Below are 15,160 nucleotides of genomic sequence, written 5' to 3'. Positions count from 1 at the left end.
TCACAAGATGCCAATTTCCGAATAGGGTCCAGAATAAACAAGAAAGACATTCCTGGCACTAAAATAACAAGTTCTCTGTTCGTTAGTCACATCCCCAGGCCCCTCTTATATTTCTTTGGCGTTCCACTTTGAATTATTATTCTTACAAAAAAATAGATTTACTATTATGCAGACTACTGCATTAGTGTAGAAATGGTATAAATAATATCAGCGCACTTGTGAAAGAATATTAGACTCACCAGTTGACGTGTATTGGACGCTTGGCATGATTTGTTTACTTTTGAACTTTGGTAAAAATCAAACATTTCTGCTACTTTGAGCTCAATTTCAAGGTACTTTTCATTGTAAAACCAGTTAAAATCATCTCAATTTCTGTAATATATCTTCCATTCTGTGAAATGAGACCAGGAAAACTAGAATACAACCATAAATATCATACAAAAATGCAGTGCAAAATCGCTTTTTAATCCAAAAACATGGTCAGAGTTTTTTTTTTCTCATTACGCACTGTGTGCTGCAGGATTTTTTTTATACTGCGCACACTGACCACATAGACCCATTCTTTCATATGTAGGCCTACCAGCTTTCTCTCACTAGATTTGAGGGTGCTAGAATTTAGGCATACTAGTACGTCAAAAACCCTGGGGCGTAAGCCGTACTAGTATGGCCAAAACCCTGAAAGGATTAAATTTAGTAATGTATACAGGCGAAGGGGTTACTAGCCCCTTACTCTTGGCATTTTAGTTGCCTTTTATGACATGCATAACTTATGGAGGAAGAATTCTGTTTCACCTCCCCATGGAGATAAGAGGAAATAAACAAGAACAAGAACTAGTAAGAAACTATAAAACCCAGAGGGGTGTGTATAAATATACTTGTACATGCATGTGTAGTGTGACCTGAGTGTAAGTAGAAGTAGCAGGATGTACCTGAAATCTTGCATGTTTGAGACAAAAAAAGAAATCAGCAATCCTACCATCATGTAAAACAATTACAGGCTTCTGTTTACACTCGTTTGGCAGGATGGTTGTACCTCCCTGGGTGGTTGCTGTTTACCAACTTTCTACCTAGGTATCAGGCATTTGTATATACAAAAGTGAAGAAAAGGGTGGTTTACTATACGGCAGTAGCCTGGAACCTAACCTGTCATGTAAGTGGGGCCCTACTGTACAGTTTGGGTATCTGTATTGGTATCAGGCAAAATTTTGGTATCGTCCCATCCTTAAAAATTAGGTTAGCTGTCCTTTAATATCTTGTCTTTTGTTTATATTCTCCATTGTCTCCTCAAACTCTTTCCTTGCAAGTACCATGTTTCATTTGGGGTATTGCCCAAGGATTTGAAATACTTTGAAGGTTCTATATTAGGATGCTGCTTAAAGGCAGGAGAATTCCAAAAATTCATAGGGAGCCACAGATGTAAATGAATAGGTACACTAGATGAATAATGAACTTAGTGTGTGTGTTTTTATTAATAATAATGGTACCTGTTAGTACCCATCACATACTTTTTTTTTTTTTTAACAGATGGGTCAATATGGAAGCCACCACCACTCAATCCATTTTTGCAAGGAATGCCAGAAGAATTAATAAAGATGGAAGAGGAGGAGGAGGACAAAAACAAGAAAGGATCCTTGTCAAATGCGTAAGTGGAGATGTTTGTGGTTTTACTTGTTTAAAGTTTAAATCCACAAAGAGCTTTGAGACTCAAGTTGTAACATGTAAAAATAATCTACTTCAATGTTCAGAATATTTATCTTATCTGTTAATTGATTGGGAATTGTTATTTTTTGCAGTTCTGTTCACTGACAATAATTGCTTTGCAGTGCCACAATATGTTATTTAAGTTTTAACTTTCTCATCGGTGTAGGGTGTCCCAAAGAAATTCACCATCACTTACCCTAGATGCCTTTCTGCAAGGCTGCAGATATAGTTCACCGATGACCCACTGGCCTTATCGAACCCCTACCTGACCTCCAAAGTGTACACACTTTACTTTCTACCTTCGAAACTGGTAGTTCACCCAACCAATTTTAACCTGAATCCTCTCATAGATATCAAGATGCACATGCCCCAATAATGCACCAAATCCTAACAATCTTCCAATCAGACATTTTTACATAAGTGTGCTGGATGTTCAAGCTCCTGCCTCTTAAGTACCATTTCCACACATTCTTTTTGACATTTTCTTCAGTGAGTTGAACATCATATTCCAGTCACCCCAGAGTTATACTCTTCCCTTAACCTGTTCTGCTTCATTCCTTAATTAGTCACCAGTCCATCTCAAAAAATCCCTTCCACTTAGATTTCTCTGTTTCAAACCATCCCATGGTATGATAGAAAATGTTCTACATTACAAAAGTGCCAGTAACATTGTGTTCTCATTCATTCCATTTTATTCTACAGACTTCAGCATTCTTGCAACTAGCTTTCTATTGTATATTCTGTAATTTGCCTATTCTTTCTTAAACCCCATCTTCTAACACATCTACTCCTTAATATCATTCTTTATACTACTACATCTTTCCTTTAATCTTTCATTCTCTATATATTTCTTTCATCACCTTGCTCTTCATACACTTCAGACTTCATTTATCCATACACTTGCAAACCACCACCACCAACTTCTACAACTTTTCTTCTGAATGTCCCAGTACCACTACCATCTTTGGACTGCAGTTGTGACAGCTCTTGCTTTACATCAATTTTTTTCCTAACACAGCCATTTCAAAACACTTCTACATCAACAAGCCAGAGAAACAAAAAAAATTAACATGGAATAAAGCTTAATTGTTACTTTTTAAGCATATTTTATATCAGTAATGGTGTATATTAAATTTATGATAATCACTGGGGAAGTATTAGCCATCTTTATTTTAATTGGATGGAGTGCCATGCATATTTTCTTTGAAAGGTAGATGAAATACTGTGTCAGACACAAGTGTTGAACATAAGCTGTCCGTGGGGACTTCAGGTTATTTAATAAGTTTTTATTTAGGATTTGGGTATTTTATATAACAAACTATACCATGGGCGGGATTCGAACCCGTAGTCAGAGTCTCAAAACTCCAGACAGTCATATCTGTGGTATATAGTATAGTACTTTGTTAAAAACTGTCATTATTTTTTATGAAACAATACTTAAAAGAAAATTTTAGGTTTTCTGGATGTGCCTTAAAAGCCTAACCCTATTTCATAACATTAACCCTTTCAGGGTCCGTGCCATAGATCTACGGCTCTATGTTGAGGGTCCAAACCGTAGATCTACGCCATTAACTCAGCTCACTCCGATAAGCTGTGAGCGATAAATTTGGCCTAGATATGGGAGAATGCATCTATGTGGTATGTGTGCACCACATAAAACAAATCCTGCAGCACACAGTGCATAATGAGAGAGAAAAACTGAGACTGTAATTTTCAATTAAAACAGCCACTTTACAGTGATTTTTCGTATGTTTTTTATTGTTGTATTTGCGATTTCTTGGTCTCATTTGATAGAATGGAAGATATATTACAGAAATAGAGATGAGTTTGATTGGTTTTAGTACTGGAAATGGCTTGAAACTAAGCTCAAAGTAGCAGAAATTTTAAATTTTTGCCGATGTTCAAGAGTAAGCAAATGACCTTACACGTCTAATACACGCCTGCTGGTGGGTCTGATATACGTTCACAAATGTGGGGATATTATTTATAGAATTATTACAATATTGCATAACAGTAAATCTTCTATTTTTTGGTTTGAATAAAAATTAATTGTGAATAAAAAATCAAAATGGAATTCATTTGTAAAACCTGAAAACATAACTAATGAACAGAGGAAATGTTAGTTTAGTGCCAGGAATGCCTGCATTGTTTATTCTGGACCCTATTTTGAAATTGGAATATTTTGAACTTTGCATTAAATTGGCCAAGTTACCAATTTCCGATCACTTTATTTTGTAGTTGAAACAGTTGACTTGGTGATTTCTTGTGCTCAGTCGATAGAATAGAAGTAATACTAATGAGATAGCTAAGAATTTGGTCGACTGGAATAATGTAATTGGCCTAAAACGGGAATCAAAATCGGCAAAATTGCCAATGCATAAATATCACTGACACATCAAAATTCGCGGAGCATAATTTCGTCAGTTTTCCATCAGATTTCATACTTTTTGTTTTATTACCTTCAGAAAAAGATTCTCTACCATTTCATAAGAAAAAATAAAATTATTTTTTTAAATTATTGGACACTGGTGCACACTTTGAAATTTGGCCTCTGGACCCTGAAAGGGTTAAATTAAAGTGCCTGTTTCAGGAATATAACTGTCATGTTATGTGAAGTTTGCTTGTACTTCATCCACACATTTTCCTTTCTGAATCCACTATTCTTGACTAATCATAATATAGTTTATCCAGTAACACTTACAGTTTTGTTACAGTCAAACCTAGACTTAACAAATATTTAACAAATACTATGCTTTTTTAAATACTTGAAGACAGCCTTAAGTAATTTGAAAGAATTCTCAATAGAGAGAGAATGTAAAATTCATCAGAATAGTGCAGATAAAGCACTTGATTTTTTTTCTTCGTCAGGCAAAGAGGGCGGTTAGAATCAATGATTCGCAATTTAACTCCAGAGAGGGAAAAGGTGGGAGAAGCAATGGTTTGGTGTATTGAACATGCAGATGCAGCTGAAGAAATCTGTCAGTGCCTTACTGAGGCCCTCACCAATAACAATACAGCTATGCCTAAAAAGGTATTTCTCATATTTTGTGGTGCAGGTTATTTGTTAATACTTGCTTTGTGTATTAAAAGACATTTTGCTTGGAAATTTTCCACATGTTCTTTAATTACTTAGGCTCTTAAACAAGATCTGCAATTGATATTATGGAATGTTTTTTACATTAGAAAGTCATTGTTGAAACCTATTGCTATATTTTAGTACTGTTACAAAAAGGCAAAGAGTACTAATGGTTTCTTGAGATCCTGAGATAAGCATTTTCAATTATAAGTAGGTTTACATTCATTCATTCCTATAATTTTTTAGTTGATAATCAAAGATTCCTGCACTTGTCGATGTACAGGTAGATTTGTTCCAATTGCAGAATTTAGTGTTAATCCTTTGATTGGCCTTCTGTACTAAGGCCAATCAAATGATTAACACTAAATTCTGCATAATAAGAACCAACATGTTTTGTGAACCACACTGATTAATATAGCCAGTGTGTATCATATGGAATCTCTGTAGCAAAATCACATACTGCAAACACTCACAAAGTGAGGGAAAATCTTTACTGGTTAGTTTCAAAAAAGATTTTGGAGTATCTTATATAATCAAGAAATTTGAAACAAAGGAAAAATTAACAAAATATCTAATTCTTTCAGATTGCAAGACTGTACCTTGTCTCAGACATCCTTCACAATTGCAGCGTTAAAGTCTCAAATGCTTCATTTTATAGAAAAGGGTAAGACAAAAAGTTCTTTTTGTTTAATGTACAGTAGGTCCCTAACTTATGATTCACTTTTAAGATATTAACCCTTCGACTGCTTCGATCGTATATAATACATCTTACGAGCCACCGTTTTTGACGTATATATACTCATAAATTCTAACTGCTTCAAATCAAGCAGGAGAAAACTGATAAGCCCACATGTGAGAGAATGGGTCTGTGTGGTCAGTGTGCACCATATAAAAAAAATCCTGCAGCACGCAGTGCATAATGAGAAATAAAAAAAACTCTGACCGTGTTTTTTTTTTTTAAATTAAAGTGCCGAGTTTGTGGTCTATTTTCGTTTAGTATTTATGGCTGTATTCTCGTTTTCTTGGTCTCTTGTGATAGAATGGAAAATATATTATAGAAATAGAGGTGATTTTGATTGGTTTTACTATGAAAAGAACCTTGAAATGGAGCTCAAAATAGGGGAAATGTTTGATTTTTGCTGATGTTCAATAGTAAACAAATGATGTCATTTTCCAATAAATGTCCAAGTAGCCATTCTAATATGAAGTCATGAATGGGTTGACATTATGTATACAATTATTACAATAATGCAGTAGTCTGCATAACAGTAAATCTTCAATTTTTTGTTTGAATAAAAATTCAAAATAGAAAGCAAGTGTAATATCAGAGGGGCCTGGAGACGTGACTGATGAACAAAGAAAATGTTATTTTAGAGCCAGGAATGTCTGCATTGTTCATTCTGGACCCTATTTTGAATTTGTCATATTTTTTAATTTTCATGAAATTGGTCCATTTGGAAATTTCTGACCACTTCATTGACAGTTTCTTATACTCAATCAATAGAAAATATGGAGTTCTAAAGAAATAGCTATGAGTTTGGTCGACTGGAACAATAGAATTAGCCGAAAATAGGGCTCATAGTGGGTGAAATCGCCGATTTGTAAATATCGCCGAGGTCGCTAATTTCGCAAGAGTATAATTCCATCAGTTTTCCATCACATTCTGCTCTTTTGGTGTCATTGCAATAGGGAAAAGATTCTTTATAATTTCATAAGAAAAAATAATTTTTTCTTTTTTTCGGAAATTTTGTGACACCAGGAGACACCTCAGGATTTGGGGTTGCGACAGTCAAGGGGTTAATATTTTGGAACTCATTAATGTGTTCCAAACATGGATTCACTTTTGGATATTTACAGCTAAAGATTTCCAGTACTTAAGGCTGAATTATAAATGTATATATAAATATACATGTACCATCCGACTTACAACTGAGTTCGGTTCCGACAAACCAGTTGTAAGTTGAAATGGACGTAAGTCAAACCTTACTTCTGAATATCAACATCACATTTTTGTAATGACTTTATTTTATTGTTTTATTTTGGTATTTCATTTTTTCCTTTACTTTTTATGCTGTTAGTACTGTATTTTATACGTAAGGTTTAGGATAAACACTGTGTACAACACAGTTGTTTATTTCTCAGAAATTTGGCATAGAAAACACGGTTGTAAGTTGAATGGTCGTAGGTCGAACATGTCGTAAGTCGGATGGTAGGTGTATATATTTTTTTTTTTTACCAAATGTAGTATTCATATTTTGTGTATGTTCATTTTATGTGTGTAGAGAGAGAGCCCATGTTTGCTTGGTCAGAATTAGCCAGGAACTACAAATTTAATGTTTAGGATTTTTGTGGAGATGAATCATAAAGATTTTTTTTGGTGAGATTGTTACCAAATGCATCCCACTTGACTGCTAAAACTTCCCTTACTTACAGTATAACAAATGAAACATTTACATTTGTGAAATTTAAAAAGTCTTTAACTCTGGAAAATAAATTCACCCCGAAGTATTGGATTAAAAAAATCACGAAACATGTACACCTGTATATAGTTCAGTTAAATTTTTGCTTGCCACTTCGTAGGGTAAATTATCTACATTATAGATCTTTTTTTTTTTAACACCGGCCATATCCCACCAAGGTAGGGTGACCCGAAAAAGAAACACTTTCACCTTCATTCGGTCTATCACCGTCTTGCCAGAGGTGCACCAACATTACAGCTCGGATGCCCCTCCGAACTGCAATATTCCCACCCCTCCTTCAGAGTGTAGGCATTGTACTTCCCACCTCCAGGACTCGTGTCTGGCTAACCAGTTTTCCTGTACCTTAATAAATGTTATCTTGTATGTTGAAAAAAAAAGTTTAACATAGCCCATCCTTAGCTTTCCTGTGTATGCCTTGGACTGTTTTGTACGTTGTCATTGTGTTTGCTACTTTCTTTCTTCCAGAGACAAAAGTTCTAGCTCATGTTTCTTTAACTTTAAGTTCAAGCCTTATAGCTCCAGCACCAGTCCAGAGGCATATGTTTTGAGCTTTGCTCTGTTTGGCTTAGTGGGATTTCTGTGGTTACACTGTATATTCAAGTACTGGTTGCACATGTGTGATGAAAAGGGAGCACTTCACCATATAACTTCGGTGTAACTTTGACTTGCATGTCAGTTCGATGTTTCATCTGCAGTGGGACTTTATCAAGTACAAAGAAATAAGTAAAAACACTGCCTTGTAAAGCACATAAGTATCCTGAGATCAGTCCAGATGGTGGAGAGGTCAGTGGAGATGATATCAAGAAATTGTGAGATATGGGGTGTTAGGTCAAGGGGTTTCGTGCTTTGTGCACTCATCCTGGATAGTATGTGCAAAGGGGTTGTTCTGTGGTTCTGGTAAAGTGGATAGTGGCTTTATCAAGACATCTTGATTTTGCCTTGTTGTTTTCATGGTACAGTAGACCTTAAGGTAATTCACAATCTGTTAATATCTTTTCATTGTAGCATGGTTGGAAAATTTCTGCACATTTTTGGCACACTGTAAAAATTGGTTTACAAAGTGGAAAACTTGTAGAAAAAAATTTGATCTTTCCCCTCAGTCACTGAGAATCATGGGGAGTCTTACAGGGGAGACCTATTTCATTGCACATAACCAATGCCTAACTTGGCCTGTGTTAGTGAATCAACTTTTGAACTTTTCATCATTCCCTCTCATCTCTGGATAGTAAGCATAGCACCAAGAAAAATGTGAATGATCTGGAACTGCAAAGAAGCATAAGCATGAAAGCTGCAGCAGGTGGGGCAACTGAAGAATAAGGCACCCCTTGTCAGCTAGCAGAGATGTGGATGTGGGGGGTCTCTGACACACATCACTGCACCATCTTACAATTACATTATCATCATCATTGTTTTTTACAATTTCAAGAACTATACAAAATTTGTTTGGCTTTGTTGGGAGGTTTAATGAGCATAACCATGTTTTTCCCATATGTTCTTCAGTTCAATTTACATACTTTTTTCATTACACGCTGATTTCAGGAACGTAACTACCACATTGTTTGACAGTCATCTGTATATCACTTGTGCTTTCTTCTTGGTACTTGAGGTGGTAATGCAGGTTATAGTGAACCACACAGGTGTTCTTGATGTTGTCCATTCTGTATGTATACTTGTTTTCCTAACAGCATTCTGCAAATCGCAGAATGTCATGAATATATAATTTGTTATGTCTTGTACGTGGAATGTTATCAACTCCACTTGTACCCGTGGTTTTGTTGGATAAGTACAGGTTGGCCATAGAAGTTGTCAGTGTCTAAGGGAGGGATCCCAATCATATGTAGCATCTTGCCTAGAAGGGGAGTGGGCAATGAATTGATGTCTAGGGCAATTAGTATTTATTGCTGGCTAGACAGGTACTGCAAGGAACTTGCAATCCCATTCATTGATAACTGGAACAAATTCTATGGCAAGCATGACATGTATGCAAGGGATGGGGGGTCATTGATGACTTGTCTAGGAATTTTAACTGATAGATTATAGAGGTATGGGTGTTTGTGGGAAACAATCAGGCTGCAGTAGTAAGGTTGAAAACATCAGATATTATCAGGATACCCCAGGGATATGTTTAAAAGATAATAATCAAAATAAAGTTGCTAGTAAAGGCAAAGCAATTGCTCAACAAACAGAGAGATAGTAGATGGCAACGAGAGACTAGTTCCTTTGAAGTTTACTATAGAAATAGTAGGAATCTAAGAAATAAGATAGATGAGCTAAGATTACTTGCAAGTGCAGGTAATATAGATATTATAGCTATAACACAGACCTGGTTCAACTTGAAAGATAGAGAAATGCCTTCTGAATGCAACATACGGGGTTATAAACTATTCCACACTGATAGGGTCAACAGGAAGGGTGGTGGAGTGGCAATGTATGTCAGCGATAATTTAAAAAAATTTATCACTGACATACATTTTTGTGTTAGACAATTGTTGTGTTAGACAAGATGTAAGATTACAAACATTGGACACAGAATCTGTTTGGCTACAGTTTCTTGAAGGTCGTGAAAAATTAATTTTGGGTGTGATTTATAGGCCCTCATGTTCGATAAGGAGTGCGGTAGGCTGCTATGGGATGAAATTCATAAGGCGTCTAGAGATGAAAATGTTGTGTTAATGGGAAATAAATTGATTGGAACAATGTAACAGGAAATTTTGAATCAAGTGACTTTCTTGATACGGTTCAAGACTACTACAGTGGTCCCCCGCTTTTCGTAGTTCCCGGCAGTCGTAAATTTCGCCAATCATAGGGGTATTTTCGTATAAACATGGGCTCGCTTTTCATAGGTTGACTCGCGAGTCGTAGTTCGTCCGAGACGCGTACCCACGGCGTGAGCCGTGGCGGCAGCCAGTCTGGCATTGTTTACCAGTGAGTGAAGGTCCCCTCACGTGCTCCAGCGAAATATTTAATAATATTCCATTTATTTTAGTGCTTGCAAGTACTAAATAAGCTACCATGGCTCCAAAGAAAGCTCCTAGTGCCAACCCTGTGGTAAAGAAGGTGAGAAATACGATTGAATTTAAGAAATCCATCATTGAACAATATGAAAGTGGTACAAGTGTGGCTGAACTGTCCAGGATGTATAAGAAACCCTACACAACCTTATATTCCATAGTGGCCAAGAAAAAGGAAATCAAGGACGCTGTTGTTGCAAAGGGGGTAACTATGCTGACAAAAATGAGATCACCAGTACTCGAAGAGGTTGAGAAGTTATTATTGGTGTGGATAAATGAGAAACAATTAGCAGGAGATACTCTTATGACTTCGATTATTTGTGAAAAGGCTAGGCAGTTGCATGAAGATTTGGTAAAGAAATTGTCTGCAAATAGTGGTGATGTGAGTGAATTTAAGGCCAGCAAAGGCTGGTTTGAGAGATTTAAGAACCGTACTGGCATACACAGTGTGGTAAGGCATGGTGAGGCTGCCAGTTCGGACCACAAGGTGGCTGAAAAATATGTGCATGAATTCCAGGAGTACATAGAGGCTGAAGGACTGAAACCTGAACAAGTGTTCAATTGTGATGAAACAGGCCTCTTTTGGAAGAAAATGCCAAAGAGGACCTTCATTACACGAGGAAAAGGCAATGCCAGGACACAAGCCTATGAAAGACAGGCTGAGCTAATGTTCTGTGCTAATGCTAGTGGGGATTTCAAAGTGAAGCCATTACTAATGTACCATTCTGAAAATCCCATAGTGTTTAGGAAAAACAATGTTATGAAGAGTAAATTGTGTGTGTTTTGGAAATCTAATAGTAAGGCATGGGTCACGAGGGAAATTTTCGTTGAGTGGTTCAGTGAAGTGTTTGGCCCTAGTGTGAAGGAGTATCTCCTGGAAAAGAAATTGGATCTCAAGTGCCTGTTAGTAATGGACAATGCACCTGCTCATCCTCCAAACTTGGATGACCTAATTTTCGAGGAGTTTGGGTTCATCACAGTAAAGTTCTTGCCCCCAAATACCACTCCTCTCCTCCAGCCATTGGACCAGCAGGTCATTGCAAACTTTAAAAAACTCTACACAAAAGCAATGTTTCACAGGTGCTTGACTGTGACCACAGACACTCACTTGACCCTAAGGGAATTTTGGAGAGAACACTTCAGCATCCTCCATTGCATAACCCTTATAGGTATGGCTTGGGAGGGAGTGACTACCAGGACTTGGAACTCTGCCTGGAGAAAATTGTGGCCAGATTGTGTCGACAAGAGGGATTTTGAAGGGTTTGGGACTGACCCTGATGAGCCTATGTCTGTTGTAATATCAGTTGTGGCACTGGGGAGTTCCATGGGGTTGGATGTGAGTTTGGAGGATGTGGAAGAATTGGTGGAAGACCACAACGAAGAGCTCACCACTGAGCAGCTGCAAGAGCTTCAGCAGGAAGAGCAACACATCGCAGCTCAGAATCCTGCTGCAGAGGAGGAGGAAGAGAGATGGAAGAAGGTACCTTCTTCAGAAATTAAAGAGATTTTTACTATGTGGGGTAAGATGGAAAGCTTTATGGAGAAACATCACCCTAACAAGGTTGTTGCAAGCCAGGTTGACAACATGTACAGTGACAAAGTCTTGGGCCATTTTAGGTAAGTGTTAAAGAGACGCCAGAAACAGAGCTCTCTCCACAGTTATTTTGCGAGACAGGACTCAGTGACTCTCAAGGTGGTCCTAGCGGCATTAAGAAACAAGAGAAGACGAGCAACCCCAGAAAAGCAATTGGTACCTGAGGTGTTGCTGGAAGGGGGTTCCCCTTCCAAACTATAAACAATCCACTCTCTCTCCTCCTCCAGTCTCCCATACACTAAGAAGAATCTCCAATAAAGGTAAGTGTTATGCTGTTAATGTTTCATTCATTATTTCCCATTGTATTGTTTATGTACTACATGTATATTTCATGTAAAAATTTTTTTTGTTTTAATACTTCTGGGTGTCAGGAACGGATTAATTGTATTTACATTATTTCTTATGGGGAAAATTGATTCGTAAATCGTAAATTTCGTTTATAGTAACGGCTCCAGGAACGGATTAATTACGAAAAACGAAGGACCACTGTATTTAAAACAGTTTGTGACAGAACCAACTTGAGGAAACAATCTGCTTGACTTGGTTCTTGCCAACAAAGAATCACTAGTTAATAATCTTGAGGTTAGTGATGAGCTAGAGAAAAGCGATCACAAATCACTTAGTTTCAATATATCATGGAATTACCCAGATAATTGCAATCAAGTCACTGTCCCAGATTTCCACATGGCCGATTTCATGGGTATGAGAAATTATGTGGGTGGGCTAAATTGGGACAACCTTACCATGTGTCAGGTTGGTAGAGTTGGTTGCCAATATGACGTATTTCAGAGCATAGTGCTGGCTGCCCAGACAACTTTTGTCCCGAGTAGGGAAATTAGATCTAACAAAAATTATCCCTGATGGATAAACAATAGATTAAAACATCTCATTGGTCAAAAGAGAGGCATATATAGGAATATTAAAAGAGGGAATGGGCAGTTAAGAAATCAGTATACTATAGGCATGGCAGGGGTCTGCCACACACTGCATTGATCCGACATCACTCCAACAAATACGTATTTCCATCTGAATCCACATTCCAGTGTGTTTAGCTTTACACTCCTTGGTAGGCACACATGTTATTTTTAATTGCTTTGTCACAGCATATGTAAACAGGTCAAAGGTATAAAATGTTTTAGTACTAAATGTTTTAAAAGTCAATCATAATTGAATTCACTAGTGAATGGTTGTTCAAAAACTGGGATTCCCCATTCACCTCTAAATCTGATTGCACATATTATACAATTGTATGCCAAAGAAACTGCAACATTGGCAAGGTTTGTAAAAAGAAATGGTTAATCAAAACCAGGAAAATAAATGCATGCTACAACCATCATTATCTAAACCATCTAATATATATGAGAACATAAATTACTTGTAAGGAGATATGCAGAACATACCACTCAACATTGTCATTACAAGCTACGTTAATTCGTTCATAAATGCTTTACTACGTCTGAGTTGCCAAATAACATTTCTGTCCAGCAGAGAGAGTGAGGGAACTTTTTTCTCCAACTGCACATGTGAAGCACTCAAAGTTTACAGGAGTGGAGGAGATGGAGTAGGAATATCAGAGAGCAGAAAGCATCTTCAGTATACAGTGGTACCCTGAGTTTCGAACTTTCTTCGTTCCAGAAAGCTATTCGAGTGCCGTTACTGAACAAATTTGTTCCCGCAAGGAATAATGTAAATTAGTGAATGATGTAAATTAATAATGTAAATTAGTGAATGATGGTGAAAGTTTTTCTTTTTCGGGCCACCCTGCCTTGGTGGGAATCGGCCAGTGTGATAATAAAAAAAATAAAAAGATTAGTTCGTTTCAGACCCCCAAAAATACACTTACAAAAGCACTAAAAATAATACACTTATATAATTGGTGGAGTTGGGAGCAGTTCGAAACTCAGGATACCACTGTATTTTTGTTCATAGTGTAGAAATTCATCACTGTATGCCCTCGTTACATAAAAAAAGAAACCAATTATTTTTTTTAGTTATGTGAATTATTAGGTATTAACCCTTTGACTGTTTCGGTCGTATATATACGTCTTACGAGGTACTGTGTTTGACGTATATTACAACCTAGGATTTCAAAGGCCTGTTATCCCAGGTGTAATGGGAGCAAATAAACACAGCAGAAAAAGTTTAGACTTATATTATCCTTCACCAATTTAGAACAGCAATATGTACACTATGTACAGTAATAAGTATAGTGCACGTCACGGTAAGCAAGGCAGAAATAGAAGCCACAAGATAGCAGACCGTGCTCAACCAGCTCTAGAATGGGAATGACAAGGGCAGACAGGAGAGCGGTATCCACATAACCTCTGCGATTGCCAATCCCACCTTCTTATTGGCTAGAACCTGGTCACTAGTTGAACGATGGGGCCCCATCATCAACTCTTAGCAACCTGGTTCGCTGGTTGGGGGAGATAGCCTGTAAATGAGGGTGTGTCCATGCGCCGAATAAAGGTTACGTACTCTTTGCATGCCACACCCCCACCCCCGAGAAGGCTCAGGATTAGGCTGCCACCTCCCAGTGGTAACCGTGCCGCCATGGCACAAAATAATGGGACCGCCTATCCTCTCCACCATCCAACTCTTAGATAGAGCTCAGCTTTCCTAGTGACCAAAAGCCAAACCCTAAACTTAGAGTGAGACAGCAGTCAGACAGGCTAGCATAGGTCCAAGATACAGGCGGACGGTAGCCCGCATCCCCTCACTAAAAAAAACCCCCACATCAGGGGATAAAAAAAAGAGCTTGAAAGGGGGGTTACCACAAATACATCCTAACCTAAATAAAATATTAAACTAGACTCTTGACAAAGAGTCTGCCAACACATTTTCTTTGCCGGCAATATATTTAATTTTTATATTGTAGGGCTGCAGCCTGAGCGTCCAATGCATAAGCCTTGTGTTGTGATTCTTCATGGCTTGGAGATAGACTAACGGGTTGTGATCACTGTAGACTGTGACCACCTGCGATGTCTGGCCCACATAAACATCGAAATGCTCCAAAGCCATTACCAGCGCGAGGGCTTCTTTTTCAATGGTAGAGTAAGCTCTCTGATGTGGCTGGAACTTGGCTGAAAAGTATGCAATTGGCTGCAGCTCCTTGTTCCCGATTTGTAATAGTACCGCCCCAACCCCAGACTCACAAGCATCAACCTGTAATGAAAAAGGTTTGGAGAAGTCTGGAGACAGGAGAATGGGTGCAGAGCACAATAATCTTTTTGCTTTATTAAAAGCAGTGTTACAATCTGACGTCCAATTAAAGGGAACTTTATGACTGGTAAGAGAG

At 37.7% G+C, this 15,160-nt stretch overlaps 1 protein-coding gene across 4 annotated transcripts in view; it reads left to right on the top strand.

Annotated features, from left to right (window-relative positions):
- Positions 1-15,160, top strand: part of LOC128687429 (U2 snRNP-associated SURP motif-containing protein) — a 148,299-nt gene that overhangs the window by 59,225 nt on the left and 73,914 nt on the right. For all 4 annotated transcript variants that reach the window (XM_070092698.1, XM_070092695.1, XM_070092696.1 and 1 more), the window contains exons 13-15: positions 1,525-1,642; positions 4,570-4,732; positions 5,362-5,441. In XM_070092698.1, the coding sequence (XP_069948799.1) occupies positions 1,525-1,642; positions 4,570-4,732; positions 5,362-5,441 (361 nt within the window). The remainder of the gene's footprint in view (positions 1-1,524; positions 1,643-4,569; positions 4,733-5,361; positions 5,442-15,160) is intronic.

Source organism: Cherax quadricarinatus, chromosome 40 (assembly GCF_038502225.1).
Source record: "Cherax quadricarinatus isolate ZL_2023a chromosome 40, ASM3850222v1, whole genome shotgun sequence".
Lineage (NCBI taxonomy): Eukaryota > Metazoa > Arthropoda > Malacostraca > Decapoda > Parastacidae > Cherax > Cherax quadricarinatus.
This window is presented reverse-complemented; position numbering and strand designations above follow the sequence as displayed.